The sequence below is a fragment of the Gigantopelta aegis genome, chromosome 4 (assembly GCF_016097555.1).
Source record: "Gigantopelta aegis isolate Gae_Host chromosome 4, Gae_host_genome, whole genome shotgun sequence".
In the NCBI taxonomy this organism is placed as follows: domain Eukaryota; kingdom Metazoa; phylum Mollusca; class Gastropoda; order Neomphalida; family Peltospiridae; genus Gigantopelta; species Gigantopelta aegis.
In genome coordinates this window covers 102,199,284-102,221,160 of record NC_054702.1, presented here as the reverse complement: position 1 = coordinate 102,221,160, position 21,877 = coordinate 102,199,284, and the positions used below count along the sequence as shown (strand labels likewise).

General features: G+C 36.4%; 1 protein-coding gene across 2 annotated transcripts; it reads left to right on the top strand.

Annotated features, from left to right (window-relative positions):
• The first annotated feature begins 3,025 nt into the window (after positions 1-3,025).
• Positions 3,026-17,612, top strand: LOC121371617 (general transcription factor IIE subunit 1-like). 2 transcript variants are annotated; one of them, XM_041497633.1, is made up of 6 exons: positions 3,048-3,067; positions 5,281-5,387; positions 8,598-9,260; positions 11,285-11,498; positions 14,836-15,013; positions 17,395-17,612. In XM_041497633.1, exons 3-6 carry the CDS (start codon positions 8,605-8,607, stop codon positions 17,565-17,567), a joined length of 1,221 nt encoding a protein of 406 aa, XP_041353567.1. In that variant the 5' UTR covers positions 3,048-3,067; positions 5,281-5,387; positions 8,598-8,604; the 3' UTR covers positions 17,568-17,612. The 2 variants fall into 2 exon arrangements, with proteins under 2 accessions (XP_041353568.1, XP_041353567.1); XM_041497634.1 differs by lacking the exon at positions 5,281-5,387 and having other exon boundaries at positions 3,026-3,067.
• Positions 17,613-21,877: the final 4,265 nt, after the last annotated feature.

Below are 21,877 nucleotides of genomic sequence, written 5' to 3'. Positions count from 1 at the left end.
GGGGGGGTCCATAATTTTTTGCTGCTAACATCTGAAGTGTATCTGGAAAAACATATATCTCGCAAGGTTCCAATGAATTGTTTGTAGCTTGTTTGAAAAGGAAAAAGGTGCCCAGGTTATTTAAACATCACTGCATCGGTAAAAATAGCACACTCATTGCAAAAAATAATAATAATAATAATAAAAAAAACTCTTGCCGGAAGAATAAAGGTTAAAATTTCAAATTTCACAGTCTTTTCATATATAAAATTTATTTCTAAAATAAAAATTGCAGGGGGAGACCGTGCAAAATATCCAATGTGACCAGTTTCCTTTGGACCACGTGTCCCTTCCGATCATGGCACAAGTCATGACGACCGGCCTCGGTGGCGTCGTGGTTAGGCCATCGGTCTACAGGCTGGTGGGTACTGGGTTCGGATCCCAGTCGAGGCATGGGATTTTTAATCCAGATACCGATTCCAAACCGTGAGTGAGTGCTCCGCAAGGCTCAATGAGTAGGTGTAAAACACTTGCACCGACCTGTGATCCATATCTAGGTTCAAACAAGGTCATGATTTGTGCTATCCTGCCTGTGGGAAGCGCAAATAAAAGATCCTTTGCTGCCTGTCGTAAACGAGTAGCCTATGTGGCGACAGCGGCTTTCCTCTAAAAAAATACAGTGTCAGAATGACCATATGTTTGACGTCCAATAGTCGATGATAAGATAAAAAATCAATGTGCTCTAGTGGCGTCGTTAAATAAAACAAACTTTACTTTAATTTTAAGTCATGACGATTGGAGGCACGTGGGGTTATGGTACGATTCAATTTATTGGGAAAGAGTTCCTTATTTTCCCCACTATTGGGGTATTGAATTATAAACATAAAATATAAACATTATGTTGGTTTTATAGAACAAATTGTTTTAAAAGATATTGTATATAACTATCGCTAACCCTAACCTTAAACTAATATTTCTTTAAAATCGTTATGGGGAAAATAAGGAACTCATGCCGAAGCGGAGGTTGGTTATGCTACTTAGTTTACTGTTGGTAGTGTGTGGATATGTTGAATTAAATCCCGTGCTCAGGTCAAGTACAAGACAACAGACATTAGTAACTGATAAGCAAGGGCAGTAGGTCTTGAAATTGCCGACTATAAGAGTGACGTATTAAATATACTGGAAGAAATACAAAATCATATTAAATCTATGAATCAACATTTCCAGAGCTTCAATTTAAAAGTGGATATGTTGGCTGCAGATTTCCAAATATAATAATAGTTTAAATATAATAATGGTTTTAATGTGTATATTTAAATATGAATTGAAAGAATTCGACCCGTACCCCTCTATATGAAAGGCTCTAAAGACTAACCCTAACCCTATACTTAAAACTACCATAACCATTAAAAAAGGGGGTACGGGTCGAACTCATGCCACAGCTTCAACCCTGGTGGAGAAACATTGCACGTGCAGCATTGTTCGGGACGCCATATTGGCCAGCTAGTATTCGCTACTTTTCCACTGCGAAAACCACCACAGAAAACTCCAATCCGAACTCTCCACAACATCGTTCCGATTCCCATAGTATTTCCAAATATCAGGAAATTTTCACCTTCATAAATATTCACAAATATTGGATTTCAAAGGAAAAATGTCAATAAAATTCAAGAGTTAACGAAACCAAGACTGTCTCAATCCACGCGCATGCGTACCTCCCATGTTCACTCCTAAATTATCTTGGAATAAAGCTCAGCTCTGTCTCAGGCAAACAAATCGGTGTTGACACTTTACCGGTACGACAAGAGAGCAGAAATTATACCTTTTTCAGATAGCTTTAAATTATTTGATGCCAAGATAACCCCAATTTTATCTTATGGATCAGAAATATGGGGTACTAGCAGATGTAAAATTATTGAAGTTGTGCAAATTAAATTTTGTAAATACCTCCTTAAGGTTGGGAAATCAGCAAAAATTATATTGTGTTGGGTGAGTGTGGTAGGGTCCATCTTCAACTTATTTATATTACAAGAGTTATCAAATATTGGTGTAAACGTTTTCAACAAGCAATTTTCAGATTACCGTGTCAAAGTTATTTGATGTTAAAATCTTTAGATGATGCTGGGTACATTAACTGGGCTACACAAGTGAAAGGTTTTGTATGGCTATGTCAGGAAGTAGGTAATATCGATTTGTTTATCTCATTGTTTAAACAGAGACTTATGACAATTTTCAGCAACAATGGTCAGCTGATATAAATATATCTGCCTCATGTTATTATTACAAGCAGTATAAATATCTATTGAATATCGAATGATACTTGCAACTTAAGTTTGCGATACATATGTGAAAAGGGCCTTGTCGAATTTTAGATGCAATAACTTTGGATTTGCTGTAGACATTGGCAAATATAACCTATGAACAAAGATGGTGCCCTTTTTTGTAGAAATAATGATGAGGGTTTTTTTTTATTGAAGACCAACTACATGTATTACTCAAGTGTAAAAAGTATACGGACTATAAGTTTCTTTTTTATTTCATCAATAAATATTTGCATGTACCACCATCGATTATTTTTGTGTAGCTGGTGTCATCTACAAATGAACTATTTCTGTACAATATGTGAATTTTTTTATATCAGGTATCTGTAATAAGAAAGTTAGGTGATGATGTTTTGTAAGTTAACCACATGCATGTAACAAAATATATATGATGGTTTTTTTTGTATTTTTTGTATTTTGGGCCTGTGGCCTTAATATTGAATAAACTTGTTCTTGTTATATTATTATATTTAATTTAAAGTTAAACACTATTTAATATCTTGCTGACAGGTCAGTTAGTTCAACATTACAATTGACTAATTGTCTATTTACTAACCTTACATGTATGATCATACAATTATCTGCTTCTTTGTTCCTGGTTTCTCTTCAAACGTCTAAACTGTATAAAAGTTGTTAACTACAATATTATATCAGTTTTATGTTTTAAGATGTCAACATTGCTAGCAATGGGAATTAATTTGCTCCAACGGAACCTTGTGCAAGCTACACACAAGGTAGACAACTTAATAGAAAGAACACAAAGAGAGGTGGTTTAACAGATCGTTATAGTTATTTGATTCATTTATTTCACATTACTTACAAGTCTCATTTTTAATTGTATACAGTATCTGACCGTCAGAATGCTTACCTACAATAAGTTTATTTGTGACGAGATGTGTAATTTACTGAACATTTTATGTTCATATTTCAGCATGATCTGTTTCCGATATTGTGTTATTGTCGTTCAATGTTTGTTATTCATCAAAATAAATACCGCTTGTACGGTCGAGTTTTAACCGTTGAATTCAAAATTATATGTAGAACAAAAATAGTCTTGTGCTGAGTGAAATTGATCAGGTTAAATGTCACAATTTATTTCCATACTACGGTCGAAACCAAATTGTTAACTACGTATGATAACTTATACTCTACCTTTAGGCCATAAGAATGAAAGTTATAGATTTGCGTCCACCGCCCACATGCCGTGAAAGTTACCGCTAAAATTTTTCATTATTTACACATTTTTTCATTATTTGCACAAAAAAAGGCACTTAATGATCATCACACAAATTCAAGTTACAAATTGTCAATAGTAGTAATGTCTACGAGGTCCTTTGCACCAAAACTGCCATCTCTGTCATAAATTCTGAAGTGTAGCCCAGTAGAGCATTGAATCCTCAAGCAGGAAGCAGTATATTCCAAACATTGATGAAAATTGCCGAACTCTTGATGTGTTGAATGATGTAATAATAGATCAATAAAAATAATGAATAATGAAAAAAAGCCTCATGTGTTTTTAAAATTGTGCGGACGCAAATCTATAACTTTCATTCTCTTGGCCTTAAAGGTAGGGTCAACTCAAACAAGAGCCTTATGTGTTGGAAAGATGCATACCCGGACCGCCAACACATACTGACACTTTAGCAAATGAAAAACACGTAATTTTAGAGTTAATAAAAAAACATGATTATTCCTGCTAACTGGGGGCAGCCATTTTGTTTCGTTTTTGTGACGTCCGGTGGGATAGCTTGGGGTGAAGTGACGTCAGCTCCTGACCATCTCCTGTATGTACAGTGTAAACAAAATCTCTTTGATCAACCTGACTTGTAAAACGTAATAATATAATAAACTATTTAACTAAATATATTTCAAGTTGCATTAACGGAACAAAATGGTGTTATAGTAGTTTTCTCTGTTTAATAATCCAAAGGAAAAATGTACACTATTACGCCTATTGATATGCTACGTTGAAGCAAAAACGACAACCCACGATACCCAAGTGATAATTTTCTTTTCTTTGGGACTACGTAATTGGTCGGTTCTGTGGTTTTAGATGGAAAAGTCTACTTAATCAATAGTTTTACAGAACTATTTACAGTAATAAACCGTTACATATAATAGCCGTCACATTTAACTGTTTTATTAATTAACTATATGATTATACGTGTTGATATTAAGCAATAATGTGCATTATATATCGTTGAATATGCATACCAGGCCAAATGCCATAATTGTCCTCTCCTTTAATTACTGTTTTATCATATTTTTATCATAAACAAATCATGAAAAAACCCCATTATATTGACACAGATTCCACAAAGTCACTGATATCGACTTCGCTGAGATCGCATAGAGAAAAATACATGCAGTTTTCTGCCGTCTTCCATTTTGCTTGTAAACAAGTTTACTCTTCAAGAGGGGTGGATCCATATCACGTAATCAAACAATGTAATGACATACGCTACTGTATAACGCACTCATAATTACGTCACATACTTAGGAGGTTTCTACCCATCTTGAAGAGTATTCCACAAAATGGCAGACGGTGAAAAATTGCATGTATTTTGCGGTCTGACTATTTATTATTTTATAAAATATTTAGTGGTAAATGAAGTAAAAGAATTCATTTTAATTTTAGGTCTTAATGACAGTCGATTGCTAAGGGAGATAATCGACTGTTTACTCCAAGACACCGTAAGATGCCCCAAGACACCGCCTATTTACCCCAAGACACACACGATACTCCAAAAACATACACGATACCCCATATACCCCCAAGGCTTTAAAATGTGTATGATTTTTATTTTTAAAAGAGGTATACATTTTCTTGCTATTGTTGGTTTATATATATATATATATATATATATACACACACACACAAACACGTAGATTGCGGTGTCTTGGGGTAAATAGTCGATTATCTCCCTTAGCAATCGGCTGTCATTTTTTTTTTTTTTTTTTTTTTTTTTTTACATTTCAGGCAGGTCCCGAACATGCCGGGTGCTCCATTTATTTCAGAAAAGACCTCCCTATTTACAATAAACCAGGTTCTCCTTGAATGTGGCCAATAAAGATATACATATAAGTGTCAGTGCTTGTTTCAAAATAATATACATTTTAATTAGTGCATGTTTGTATTTTTGTTTTCTTTACTGTGATTAGTGTATATGGCTTAGGTGATGTGTATTTACAATATATAAACCTGGTTTGCGGACCTGGCCCCCAAAGCTACAAGCCGGGGGGTCCAGGTCTATTTTTCTACATTTGGTGCAATTTGCCATTTTTTTATCATAGTTTATATGTAATGTCAAAGGCATCATTGCACGAGGCAATGACCCCCTTGAAACACCAGTGTCTTAAGAATTTTTCTTTTTTGTTGGGCCGCTCTAAGGCGGCAAAAAATTCTATTTCAACCCTTGAATAAACTAAATGTTTGAAAAGTGCCATTTCGTTACATGGCTTATCGCCGTCTAATAGTTTTCTAGTTGTCCATATTACCCTTATCGCTTTACTCCAAAGAAAAATTCCTAACTGCGATGCATAATCTCCAGGCTTATGTTTTATGCCAAAAATCATGGCGTACGGGTTCAAGCGAAATTTATTACCGAAAAGTTTTTTGAAGATTGGTTCAATTTGCTTTATAAATTATAAACCGGCCTCGGTGGCGTCGTGGCAGGCCATCGGTCTACAGGCTGGTAGGTACTGGGTTCGGATCCCAGTCGAGGCATGGGATTTTTAATCCAGATACCGACTCCAAACCCTGAGTGAGTGCTCCGCAAGGCTCAATGGGTAGGTGTAAACCACTTGCACCGACCAGTGATCCATAACTGGTTCAACAAAGGCCATGGTTTGTGCTATCCTGCCTGTGGGGAGCGCAAATAAAAGATCCCTTGCTGCCTGTCGTAAAAAAGAGTAGCCTATGTGGCGACAGCGGGTTTCCTCTAAAAAAAATGTGTGTGGTCCGTAACCATATGTCTGACGCCATATAACCGTAAATAAAATGTGTTGAGTGCGTCGTTAAATAAAACACTTCTTTCTTTTATAAATTATAAATAGTTTTGTTTTGTTGCAGTGAAAAAAGGCATGCAAGACTGAGTCCACTCAGTTGCACACAAGGCACTCCGGAGTGGACGCAATCTTCCAGTCATATAGATGTTTTCTGACTGCAATTACGTTTCTAATCATTTTATAAATTAAATCATAGTCGGGATTTTCAATGAAACCTGAATTTAATGTTTTCCAAATGTTTTGCCAGTTTATGGTTTCATTAAAGGCTATATTCCACCTGGTCTTAAATGATGCATCTTTGTAAGTTCTTACTAACAAGACTGCGTATATGTCTTTAGTTTTCGCGTCTGTCACGTCTTTTTTCGTGTCACCTATGTTGATACGAAAGATGGCGTCTAAGTCACCATCAAGGGGGTCTTCATTTTGTAGCGTCCTTAGTAATGTCCGCGAAAAGTTGTCCTGTAGGTCTTTTAATTGGCAATAAAATACCGCGTACGGCTTAAAAATTAATTCTTTAAGTCATTTTCCACTAAATATTTTATAAAATAGTACATTTTAATTCATTTAAAAAAATATTTATGGAGTCTTGGGGTGTCTTGATGGTGTCTTGTGGTGTATTGGGGTGTCTTGGGGTAAATAATCAGACCCTGTATTTTGTCCTAGAAGATCTCAACAAAGTCGATATAGGTGATATGGTTTAAGTCTAATGTGTGAAATTTGTGTCATTGTAATTGTTTTTTCACTCTTTATGTCTTGGCAAAAAGTGGAAAAATCAAACGGTGATTTATTATAATTGTTAACAATTTTAGTTATGACTTGAGTTGATCAAGATAAACCTAGAGCACAACCACTTGCAGAGCTTTCACTCGAGGTTTATCTTGATCAACTACCTGCTAAATTGTCCCAATGATTGGACCTTTGCCATAATACAGGCACAATAGGCTGGTGAGTTTGACTTGTGAACTCCCTGCCGCTACACACAAAAGTTGATTATGTCACGTGCCTACAAATGTTACTCTACGTGACCACAAGAAAATACTGTTCGGCTTCCTTTTGTGTAGGGTCATTGCATGGTTTTGTTTGTGTAGCCAGGGGTGCAGAAAGTACTAGCCCGCACGCCAAATGTGAGTAAATATTCTGATGGACGAGTTAAAAAATACAACTACTAGTCTGGCGGGCGATCTGTCTTTTTGTGACAACCGTAAACTCCCCCTTCCCATCGAATCTGCAACTCCACATCAGCTGTGCCAGAATTCCAAACTATTCAAACAAACTGTTCAGAATTATCACGAAATACACAATACATTTACCGCATTAAGAATAAATGTAAAAAACTTAGTCTTTTCCAGAATATATTTTTTTGTTTTGTTTTGTTAATCAAGGTTTTGGGGAGGGGGTGAGGGCTTGATTTTGTTTACCATCTGATGTTGATCACTTGGTCAACCAAGTGTCATTAATATGTTTGTCAAATTTATATCTATCATTTGAAGTGTATATTATAATATTGTTAAACAATAATATATTGTTCTGTATATGGGCTGGCGGACTAGTAGAAATACTGGCGAGCTAGTACATTTTAGTTGGTTCTAATCTGGAGAACTAGTGAAATATTTTCCATTTCTGCACTGGCCACTGTGTAGCATTGGTACCAGTTAATAACATGTAAGTTTAATGATACAGTTCGACTCAACAATAATCAAAATATTGGTCTGTTGCATCAGATTTAGACAAAAAATTGTACTTTGGAAAACAGTAGTTGGCACCCATTTAGTTGTCCACAATTTCGCTTTTATTGTATAGATCTTTTTAACTCTTCTTCAAATCAAAATAATTAATTTTTGAAATATTTACTGTAAATGTGAGCATTAAAAATGGAATGGAAACATGTTCTTAAAAATTGAGGAAATAATCTTGTGTTAACTACTGATATTTGCGGGATAGTATATTTTCATATTTACTAGCCCTGCAGGCTGGTAAATTGTTTTAATTATCAATGATGCAGACCTGTGAAGTAAGGAAAATCTTTTTGGAGGCCTCAAAGGATTTAAAATTGATTTTATGTATAGGATTAGCATGAAACAAATTGATGTCAATTTCTGCTGTATAAAATTTAGTTTTTAAAGGGTTCATGTTTACCAGTATGGTGCAAATCTACTTTTATTATCAACAATACATTATTAATTAAATAGTTTTCATGTTCATAATATAATTGTAATTTACTTATTTATAACTTGCTATTAATTATGTAAATTTTATTGATAATAATATTCTATTTTACAACCATTTAAGGACTGATATGGATACAGAAGTTCTAACTGAAGTACCTGAATCATTAACACGACTCGCTCGACTCATTGTCCGTGGGTTCTACTCCCCCGAGACTGCTATAGTCATAGACATGCTGGTCCGCAATCCGTGCATCAAGGAAGAGGATATGATAGAACTTCTCAAATTTGAACGTAAACAGTTACGTTCGATCATCAATTCACTGAAAGCTGACAAAATTCTAAAAGCTCGCATGCGGGTGGAAACTGATGCAGAAGGGAAGTGCACGAGACACAACTACTATTTCATTAATTACAATGTGTTTGTGAACATTGTCAAGTACAAATTGGATCACATGAGGAGAAAGATTGAAATGGAGGAGAGAGACAACACGAGTCGTGCCTCGTTCAAGTGTTCTAACCCTCAGTGTCAAAAGACATTCACGGATCTAGAGGTCGGGCAAATGATTGACCCAATGACTGGCCTGTTACGGTGTACAATTTGTGAACAGGCAGTCGAGGAAGACGAGAGTTCGCTGCCCAGCCAGGATGCGAGGACGTTAATGGCAAAGTTTAATGAACAGATACAGCCGATATATGACCTGCTTAGAAACTGTGAAGATATTAAACTTGCACCAGAAATTCTTGAACCTGAACCAATGGATCTTTCCAAAATTTTGCAGCCAAGGTTTGTACATTTTATCTTTATGTTTACGTGCCATATATTGCCGTGTATTAGCTGACTTTTGAAGTCTAGAAATACTTTCCAAAAGAAGAGAGTCGCCTTATACACGGAGGCAACAAATTCGTTAATAAAATCCTGATTGAAAACACTTCTACCTGCGACTTATAAATTTTGTATCAGACCCGTAAAGCCTTTCACAGCTTATGCAGTGTTCGAGATTAACAGTATCCCGATATCCCGAGGATACCAGAATTTAATTTTGGATACAAGACTTCAATAACCCAGTATCCTACCAGGATACCATATAATGTTGTTGTTTTAATTCTGCATTTTTATTTTTCGCTGAAACAATGAAAGTTGTCATTTACTGGTGAAGTTAAGTAACAGTATTTTCGAGCTCGTACCCAGTCTAATGCTATGCCGTAACAATATCTCCCCCAACTCATTTAAGTGGGATACTAAATTCTCGGGTGGGATACCAGATTTTGAAATGTTAGTATCCAACTGGGATACTACACAAAATATTTAATCTCAAACACTGCTTATGTAACAGTGATTTGTGCACAGTATAAATAAAACACCCCATCATGCAATATTATGTACTTTTTTATTCTTGAATGCATTATACGTTTGATGAATAATAAACAAAAGGTATGTGAATAATTTAATTACTTGTGTGCAGTGATATGTTGTTACAGCTTGAATTGTTTATTTTCCTGTTATGATTTATCAGTGCTAATTATTTTTGCACGGCATAGAAGACATTTATGATTAGCATTGCAATAACTATTACCGTGTGTGTAATAATTGAAGGGAAAAAAATATAATAAAAAAGAAAAACACAAGTCTATAAATTGTTGACAGTATTATTGAAATCAATACAATGTACATCTGAACAAAAGATGACTTCGGCTTATACACGAGGCTGATGATTTTGTACTTGATAGTTAGGGTCAAACTAAGAGGTATGTCGGCTTATCCAAGGAGTCAGCTATACACAGCAATATATGATATACATGTATACATGAATGCAGGAAGGAGCTAGAGACATATATACATGTAGTTATTTAATGAAACAGTCACCCCAGACATTGTTTAATCAAAAATGTGTGAAAATGTGACTACATGTGCTAAAGTGTCGTCAATAAACATATTACATATAAATATCCCTTGCTGCTAATCGAAGAGAGTAGCCCATTGTATCTATAGTGAAATGCAGTGGCTTTTCTCCCTCATTATTTATGTGGTCCAAAACTGTATGTCCTGTGCTATATATAACCATATACCTAAAATGCATATATTAATTATGGTTATATGCTGAGTTAAATAAAATGTTCCTTCCATCCTTCCTTAAATAAACATTCCAGTCCTTGATGACTCACTGTGAACCTGTTCATTATTGTAATTTACTGAATTCAAATTTGTTGCACACCTGTTCTTGTCATTATATTAATATATTTACCATTAATTAATACTTCTTATAAACAATACATTAGTGATTTCACTAGAAATTTGGCAAGTCATGGTAGACCAAACACTTTTGGGGCATTTTCACCATTTTCGGGGCACTTGTTTTTCATTAAAAATACACAAAAATTAATTGAAATAAACATTAATGTAATTTATGTGCTTGCTTTAATAAATGAATGGCAAAATATATAAAAGGCATATTTTATTAATTAATAATACCTTTTTGGGTGTTTTATAAAGGCAATTTTAGAATTAATTAGTGAAAAAGGCTTGTTTAATCTCAGGGCAGCATGGTGCTGATTAGAACGTATATGATTGTACTAATATAATACCAGTAATTAATACTACTAATAAACAGTACAAGTTCAGAATGTGTATACGATTTGGATTTTTGGAGGGTGGTTTTCTTTATAATACATACATACATACAGGTACATGTATCCATGTGCACATGGATTTCATGATATTATTGATAAATAAAAATTGTAACAGTTATTTCTGTTACAATGTATTTCTGTTTCACTATTAATGTTCGCCTGCTGTTGATATTTGGACAGAGGTCAAGGTGGTAAACTGTCGGATCAGGATCCCGGCAAGATGACGTGGAGCGGGGAGGCGTCGCGTAAGACTGCGTTCGGCTACAGTGAAAACCAGTTGACCGTCACGGTTGGCGAAGACAACGGCATCACGGCGCCAGTGAAGAAACGGGCAGCACCTGACTGGATGACAAACAGCACAGTTGATGGCGCCTCTAATGATCTGCAGATCATTGTATGTGTACATCTGTTCATCTGTTAATCTGTAATCAGGGATTTTTCCAGAGGGTAAAGCTGGGTAAAAATGGGTACCCTAAAATATTTTGAGGTTTCTGATGAGTACATAATTTTGTTTTACAGTTGAAAACTTGTTTAACTTCGGCATGAGTGCCAGTAAGCTTACCAGCCCATCAATGGCATGCCCTGGAATAAATCTCTGGCAGAATCCCTGATAATGGATTTTAAATTGCAGGCTGTCCATTCATCGTTTGACCGATCTCAGTGGTGTACACAGAGGTTAAATCATCACACTTAAAGCTGGTAGTGTAATGCTAAGTATTGGGTTCACATCTCAGTACCAGGCATGGTGCTTATATAAAACGTAGCCCAGTGGTAAAGCGCCCACTTGATGCATGATCGGTTTGGGATCGAACCCTGTCGGTGGGTCCATTGGGTTATTTCTTGTTCCAGCCAGTGCTCCATGACTGGTATATCAAAGGCTGTTGTATATACTATCCTGTCTGTGGGATGGTGAATATAAAAAAATATAGCGGGTTTCCTCTTTACGACTATATGTCAAAATTAGCAAATGTTTGACATCCAATAGCCGATGATTAATAAATCAATGTGTCTAGTAGTGTCGTTAAACAAACTTCTTATATAAAACTTTTAGAGTCATGACTCAAGACTGTAATAGAGTCTGAGACTCTAACACCATGGTAATGCCATACAAATTGTATGCATGTGATGTCATTAGAGATTGAGTTTAGACTCTAAGGGCCGATTTCATATGTCTGGGTTTTGAAACACTGGGTTATATCAAAACCTAGGTTTAACACTGGTTTACGTAAAACACTGAAAAACGTGACTAAGACCTACACCCGTGGTGCATTTTACATATGTGTTTTTTACCCATGTTTACAAAAGAACACTTTTTACATGGGTCACCCGCAGATTTGGAAAGGGACATAAGCGATTTGGCAAACACACAAAATGATGAGTTTGTGTTCACGACTGTTTTAATGTTAAATTTATAACAAAATGTAATTTTAACACAAATCATTATTTATATTTTTAGCAGAATAACAATAACTTTTGTTTTTGAAAATTATCTGTGAACGTGATTAAAATGCAAAGTTATAGCAATACCCAGAACAGTGTGTAAAGTGGTTTACATTGTTTCTATAGCCTACATGCACGAGCATGTGCGTCTAAAATAAAGGCGTTTAGAGAAAACATAGCTTGGGTCTTAAATAGAATAGCAAACTCGGTACCAGTTGTTATCAGATTTATGTTCCGAGTGAAATACTTTTCATTTGTCACTCGCTAAAGCTCACGACAACTAAAAATTATTTGACTCTGGACATAAATTTGATAATAACTGGTATCTCATTTATTATCCTCTATATATCTCAGGCGCTTTGTTGTTCGTTAGCCTCGAACATGGTGAAGGGGTGGATCTAATTATACAGTCGTGCTAAAAAAAAGGCAAAAGGGCATCTTGTCTAAAGGGAGGGGTTCGAACCCCCCCTACCCCCACCCTGTATTCACTTCTGTAGTGGCTTCAAATGATCTCTAAAATACGTTCACATTTCATGGCTCTGGCAATACTGACATAAAACACAATTTTGCTGCTGAAATTATCCATGAAGAAAAGTTATATTGAGCAAACCCAGCAAAAAACCACCTCAAGGGCAGGTTTAAACAAGCAATACAATTGTAACCCAGTGTTAAACTAGGATTACTGAAAACCAGACATGTGAAATGCACAGTCCCAGGGTTTAACCTAGGTTTAAACCATATGTTTCCAAAACCCACCGATAAACTAGACATATGAAATCGGCCCTAAAAGTTTTATAAACATGGCCCCTGCTCCCACTCAAAGTGAATTTTAATTACTCTGTGGAGTACTAGGCTATTCCAATTAAATACTAATTGCCTGTCAAGCATAAATAATAATGTTATATATAAGTTAACATTTAATAATAAATTGTTAACAATTTTTTTTTTTTAATATAAATGCTGAATAAACATGCATGTAACTTTGACATCATATAAAAAAAACTAGGTTTAAAAGATGTTTTATTTAAAAAAAATATATATTTATTTCCTTTATGATTGTTGTTTTAGTGTTATGATTTTTATATATATATATATATCCTGGCGTCATATGTTTTCGATACGATAAGCAAAAAATTTAAATATAATAAAAACAATACTTCGTACATACAATACTACTTTACCTTTCTCAAGTTACATTAGTTTATTGTGAAAAACAGTGATAATTTCCCATGAACACCAAATTTTCCTCCAAAAACACTAGCTGCTAAGTCGTACAGGTGTTTCCGCTATATTTTCACAAACGTCATATGTTTTCGATAAGTTTCATTGGCTGTCTATTTTGTCCTTTTTATGGCAGTGAAGTGTCTATACTCCGTGCAATAATTTACATCAAAATCTTCTTTTGAAAATAAAATCATATAATGTTTGTAACTTGTAAAAAATATTGAATAATCTTCAGACCAATAGACAGTGTTCACTTAAAACATATTTACATGTTTTCGTCATAGGCTAATGTCTAATCCTCTTGTTATACGTATCAACGACACCTAAATTCAGACTGTCACCTTAAGTACTCTGACAGAGATACAGAACTATATATTTTCAAAAAATCGAATTCCACCAAAAACAATTTTTTTGCTAGTAAATGTAAATGCACATGTAAACATGCCCCCACCAGAAATTACCGAAAAGATCTTTGCTGTGAATGACATAAGAGGTAATCCAACCAGCCTTCCATAAGTTTTATTGTTCAGTGTAATGATCACGTGGTATATCGTCGAACTTTGGCAGGTCAGATGTCAGTGTTGCAGACGATAACTTTGCAGGGATTTGTGATACCTGGATTTCGCTATGTGAGGCATTTCATTAGTACCAAAATATTGCATTACAAAAAACTGATAACATGCACACTATTTATGGTATTATAATTAAAACATAAACTTGGCAGCTTGACTTGAAGCATTTTTAATATTGTGAGGTAAAAGACACTTCGTTGTTTATGTTTAGGCTGATAATGGCGTAATATCTTGCATAATCTCGCGATACATGCAGTTACAAACAAAGTATCGAAAACATATGTCGATCGAAATTGTATGACAGTACAATATATATATATTTCAACTTGTAGTCAACAGAGAAAACTCGCTGAGTCAGAATTACCAAATGTTTGACACCTAATAGCTGATGATTAATTAATCAATGTGCTCTAGTGCTCTACCAGAGTGACCTCTAGTTATCGTTAAAAAAAACAAAGAAACTGTTTGATTTGAGATTTTTTTATTTATTACCAGGTTGATGAGCCGACATTTGAAGTGGGTGCGTCACGCGTTGATGCCACCGAGGTGATGAACACGTTGCTGGTTCATGAGAAGAAGGCCACTAGAGCCTTGATCCCGGGAGCTGGCAGTGACGAGTCGAGCAGTTCCTCGGAAGACGAGTCTTCCATAAAACCTGCAGTTATCTCTGGTAGTAAGTACACAAGCTGACTATTACACACAATACCTGAGGCATACTCAGAAGGCCAACCATTTGTAGTCACCTGATATCTCTGGTAGTAAGTACACAGGCTGACTATGACACACAATACCTGAGGCATTCTCAGAAGGCCGGCCTTTTGCAGTCACCCATTATCTCTGTTAGTAAGTACACAGGCTGACTATTAACACACAATACCTGAGGCATACTCAGAAGGTCAACCATTTGCAGTCACCTGTTATCTCTGGTAGTAAGTACACAGGCTGACTATTAACACACAATACCTGAGGCATACTCAGAAGGCCAACCATTTGTAGTCACCTGATATCTCTGGTAGTAAGTACACAGGCTAACTATGACACACAATACCTGAGGCATTCTCAGAAGGTCAACCATTTGCAGTCACCTGTTATCTCTGGTAGTAAGTACATGGGCTGACTATGACACACAATACCTGATGCATTCTCAGAAGGCCAGCCATTTGCAGTCACCCGTTATCTCTGGTAGTAAGTACACGGGCTGACTATTACAGACAATACCTCAGGCATACTCAGAAGGCCAACCATTTGCATTGTCCAATTTGAAAGGATTTCAAATCATAACCAATTAGTAGGGGCAGTTATGGTCTGTTTTGTTTTTATTATTTACCCTCAAATTATTTTCTGGTATCTAGCTTAGTAGACCACTCACTTGAGGTGCTTGCAACATAGGATCGAACCACCTCAGTGGACCCATTCTCTGATTGAGCTTTTTTCTAACCCAACCAGTGCCCCATGACTGGTATAGCAAAGGCTGTGGTACATGCTGTCCTGTATGTAGGAAAGTATATAAAAGATCCTTTGCTGCTAATGAGAAAAATATAGCGAGTTTCCTCTAAGACTATTTCAGATATAACCAAATGTTTGACATCCAGTAGCTGATAATTAATAAATCAGTGTACTCTAGTGATGTTGTTAAACAAATAAAAACTTTTCATTAGATTGGATTTAGTGCTTACCATTAAATGAATATTTTAGGACCTGATGTAATGGTAACCAATCAAATATGACTTCCATGTAGTAGTTTATGTAGTTGGTACCATAATAAGCACTATCGAAGTGCAGATACCTGAAGGGTTGTTGGGAATGCACACCCCTTCCCCAAACTTCAAGTGACCTACAAACTGAAGGATGAATATAATAATGTTTGTTTTTCATTGTGGTAGATGGTTCGATAGCTTGGTGTTTCTGGAGAAGCTTGCCATATATAATTGATGTTAGTCTTCCTTGGAATACTGTAGGTGCCTTCTTTTGAAGTTGCAGGGTGTGGGATGTTGCACTGTGGTAAAGCATTCGCCTGATGTGCAGTCGGTTTAGGATTGATCCCCATCAGTGGGCTATTCTTGTTCCAGCCAGTGAACCACGACTGGTATATCAAAGGTCGTGGTATGTGCTATCTTGTCTGTGGGATGGTGCATATAAAAGATCCCTTGCTACTAATGGAAAAATGTAGAGGGTTTCCTCTCTAAGACTGTCAAAATGATCAAATGTTTGATATTCAGTAGCTGATGATCAATAATCAATGTGCTCTAGTGGTGTCTTGTAATAAAATAAACGTTTTTGAAGTTGCACCCTACTCCCTGGAAAATCCTGAATCTGTTTCAGTTAATTACATGTAGGTGTAGCTCAAGGGAAAAACATTGTTGGTGTTCTGTTCCATATATTCTAACATTTTCTTTATTGTTACATGATAAACACCTTCCAACCTTGTAACAGAAATGGTTTTTATTTTATTTTTGACATTCCCCCTCCCCACATTTTTCACTTTCTAACTATGTGTAGATATACTTCAACTCATAAACGTACATAATAATTATTAAAAGCAATCTTAATTCTGGTTATTTTACTTGATAGATAATGATTTTAGATAAGACTAATTATGGAGATGATATTATGTAGCTAGTGTTTCTGTCAGAAAGAAATTTTTGGGTAGGGCACTTTGGAATTGAATGCAACCACAAAGAAAATGGGTTAAGTTTAAGGTTAGGGTTATAAAATTTTGTCATAAGGTTAACTTAAAAAAAAAAAAATGTGCAAACAAATTGGATATGGTGCCATACCCATTTTACCTTCTAGCAGACACCCTGGTAGCTGGTTTCCTCCAAGGCTACGTGTCAAAAAATTTCAAATGTTTAACATCCAATAACGGATGATTGATAGATCAATGTGGTCTAGTGGCATCGTTAAAAAAAACTTTTAACTTTTACTCTCTAAGACTATATATGTTAAAATTACCAAATGTTTGACATCCAATAGCCCATGATTAATAGATCAATGTGGTCTAGTGGTCGTGTTAAACAAAACAAACTTTAATCAGTGTTACATTTGTGTTTTCAGACATCGATGAGATGGAGAGTGAGGAGGAGGATTCTGTTCCCATGGTGATGATCGGAGACAGAAAGGTGCCGTATCCAGAGATTACAGACGATATTGTAGAACAAATGACCCCTGATGAGAAGGAAGAGTATATTAGAATAGGACAAGAGTGGTACCAGCACATGTACGAATGATCTCTTGTTAAACTTTGTAAATAAATTTTTATTTGTTTAAATGCCCATTTGTGTTTTTATAGTACTTTTAGTCAGACTTTTCACACAGGAAATATTTTAGTGTGGGTTCAAATGAGAAATTTTTATTTAGTTCTTAGCTTCCACTTAAATGCCAGTACACAACTAATCTAAGATCGATCCCCATCAGTGGACCCATTGGGCTATACCTTGTTCCAGCTAGTGCACCATAATGACTGGCATATCAAAGACATGGAATATGCTATCCTGTCTGTGGGATGGTGCATATACATGTAAACAATCCCTTACTACTAATGGAAAATCTTTTTCTTTTTAAAACAATATGTAAAAATTACCAAATGTCTGGCATCCAATAGCTGATGATTAATAAATCATAGTGCTCTAGTGGTGTCGTTAAACAAAACACACTTTACAGTTGGAATGGGAAATAATCGGTGATGAAAAATGGTCCTGTTGCCTGTCGCATCACATAAGCCCTCTTAACAATATACTGCTAGGTCGAATAGTTACATAATTTGGAGCAAAATAAATAGAGAAAGAAGAGAGGATTGGAATATTTAATAATATAGAAATGACTAAAATACTATTAAATAAATAAAAAATTAGTTTACAATATCGGTGTCTATATATGTAGTAGCTGAGAGTGGATTTTACCTCCTAATAATTTCGTACATGTATTGGTACGATCACAACTGTGAAGAATATTCAGACCGTGAAACTACCCACACCCAAAAAACACCCTATTTGTCTGGCTAGAGAAGACTTTAATTATGTGCCTTGATGTCTCTTCTCTCCTCCTTCCAGCCCCAACCCACGTTACATTTGACTAGGTAAGGTAAGACTTCTAGTATATTGAATAGCATCATTGTGGATACGGTTACTTTTTTTTTCTTTTTTCTTTTATAACAGCAATTTAGCCGTCACCATTACTGGGTGATACATGTACAAAAAGTCAGGAAGTAATGAGTCCATGCGTATTGTTTGCAGAAGAATCCCCCCCCCCCCTCTTTTTTTTTTTAATGTGCTGTTTATGAATGTTAACGCACACTCCGTAATTATTTTGGTATACATCAAATTAAAATGAAAGGATTCTAATATTAAACCCGAGAAATTTAAATATTGGTTGAAAATATGCATCAATGCCTCAGATTTCCTTCATAATGACCAAAATACTAAAAAAAATTTGTCTCTCTCTAGTTTCCTCAAAAGTAAATCTGAAGTACAACAGCATTTCTCTAAACTAACTTAATGGTGCCCCCACCCCCCATATTACTCCGTTTTAACAGATATTTTGTTTTCGCCCAAAAGTGTTATTTACTCTTAACTGCATAAAACTACACTATTAATGTACTACATCCAATAAGTTATCTTTTCAGTATTTAAAAAGAAAAAAATTATATTTGTATTTATTAATATATATATAATTTTATAAAATGTACGGATAATATATGGTACTATGAAGTTGAACTGTATAGACCTATGCAGCTTGTACGTCGACCGGCCTCGGTGGCGTCGTGGTTAGGCCATCGGTCTACAGGCTGGTAGGTACTAGGTTCGGATCCCAGTCGAGGCATGGGATTTTTAATCCAGATACCGACTCCAAACCCTGAGTGAGTGCTCTGCAAGGCTCAATGGGTAGGTGTAAACCACTTGCACCGACCAGTGATCCATAACTGGTTCAACAAAGGCCATGGTTTGTGCTATCCTGCCTTTGGGAAGCGCAAATAAAAGATCCCTTGCTGCTATTCGGAAAGAGTAGCCTATGTAGTGGCGACAGCGGGTTTCCTCTTAAAATCTGCGTGGTCCTTAACCATATGTCTGACGCCATATAACCGTAAATAAAAAAATGTGTTGAGTGCGTCGTTAAATAAAACATTTCTTTCTTTCTTTCTTGTACGTCGATTCTTAAAGTTTGAATTGTAAGGTTAAAAATACAAAAGTCATTGTTTGTATTTTATTAAACATCTGCACTAATACAACTCGGCTACAAAGCTCGACCCATCTCTGCTTAGCTGTACTTGTTTCTTCTTGATAGTGTTAAGCCAGTGAGCACCGTCTGATGACGTAGTTCCAGTATCCAATTTGAGGCAGTCTACACGTTCTAACAAACTTACCGTGTCCGCGTTTGGTAAACGTAACAAGGCATTTGCCCTGGATGCTTCATTGTGTTTTTTTTAACATGGAGCTTAAACCACGCTTTATACGATAATTCATTTTGTATACGGGGCAAGACGGGATGATGTCGCGTTTGCCGTGAGCTACGGCAACAAAGCAACCACATAAATATACACCAAAAAACTCACAATTATCACAAATTTATCGAAAATAACTTTCTGTGGATTATTTTGGATTTTCACACTGCAAAGTTTTGGAAGGAGTGTTTTTATTGGTTATATCATTCATCTTACTTTTCTGAGATCTTCTAAGCAGCGCAAAGGAAGCACCCAGAACAGACGTGCTTAAAATTAATGAATTCTTGTCAAAGTTGTTATAAGAATATTTTAAACCCCCCTACAACAACAAATAAATAGCACAACAAACCAAACACTCTGTGATCCAATGTTTATAAATAAATATATAAATGTGAAATTGTTACAAAAACTACTAATAACAATATCAATACTAGTTCTGGCTTTAAACAAAATCCTAAAAGCAGTGTTCAAAATACAGAAAGAAAGTCCACCCCACAATATATGGACATTATAGTCCTAAATTAAAAGGATATATACAGTCGAACCTCGTTATCTCGAAGTTATCGGAAGTTGACCATGTTACTGACATTCTACGTACTGTTAGTGACATCCAGTCCCACATTATATCTTTGTATTTTAAACAGACATAAGTACACCAGTGATGAATTAAATTTGATCTAAATTGTTATGTGTTTCCTTATTTCTTTTCATTAGTATACTTAAGGCCGTTGCACACATACGCGACACGCCACAGCAACAGGCAATGCCACACGACTTTGTCCAAATCCTTCATTTATTTTTGTGTAACTAAAAAGTATAGATAGTGATGAATAAAACAACCTTCCTCCGAAACCGGCCTTGGTGTTGTAGCGGTCAAACCATCGGACTTACGGATGGGAGTGTGTGTGTGGGGGGGGGGGGGGGGGGGGGGGTACTATCTTGGTGCCGTCTCCCACCCAGAGCGAGTTTAATGTCTGTGGGTAGGTGTAAGGCGACTACACCGACTTCTTTCTCAGTAACCACTAGTAACTAACCATTAACCCTCTGTCCTGGACAGATAGCCGAGACGTGTGTCCTGGACAGATAGCCGAGACGTGTGTCCTGGACAGATAGCCGAGACGTGTGTCCTGGACAGATAGCCGAGACGTGTGTCCTGGACAGATAGCCGAGGCGTGTGTCCTGGACAGATAGCCGAGGCGTGTGTCCTGGACAGATAGCCGAGGCGTGTGTCCTGGACAGATAGCCGAGGCGTGTGTCCTGGACAGATAGCCGAGGCGTGTGTCCTGGACAGATAGCCGAGGCGTGTGTCCTGGACAGATAGCCGAGACGTGTGTCCTGGACAGATAGCCGAGACGTGTGTCCTGGACAGATAGCCGAGACGTGTGTCCTGGACAGATAGCCGAGACGTGTGTCCTGGACAGATAGCCGAGACGTGTGTCCTGGACAGATAGCCGAGACGTGTGTCCTGGACAGATAGCCGAGGCGTGTGTCCTGGACAGATAGCCGAGGCGTGTGTCCTGGACAGATAGCCGAGACGTGTGTCCTGGACAGATAGCTGAGACGTGTGTCCTGGACAGATAGCTGAGGCGTGTGCCCAGGACAGCGTGTTTGAAACGTAATTGAATATAAGCAGGAAAGCAAGTATAAATGGAATGAAACGAAGGAAAATGTAAAGCGATATTTTTGCTGTGCTCGAAGTAACTTGAACAGAAGATTAAGGGATAAGATTGTCCGGGTTTAATTTTTCATCAAATACTTCAGTGCTAGTCCCGATGGACCGACTGGGGGAAAAATACCACCACTTTTTTTTTTACCTGATTATACGGTTATCAAATATACGTTGATTACAGCAAATATGGAAGTACTAGCTTATAAAACGAGAACACTGGTGTGCCACTTGATTGTAAATGAGAACATCAGTTGCGACGCATTTCAATCATTACATTTATTTTGAACAAATTGAACTAAAACTGATAAATACTGGAAACAGGAGCACGGCTCTGTCTGTTGATTACATTTATCAATCCAGCAGAAACTAGACAAATTTAGCGCAGCAGACGGAAAATTACGTGATAAAGACGAGCAATTATTCTAGCCACT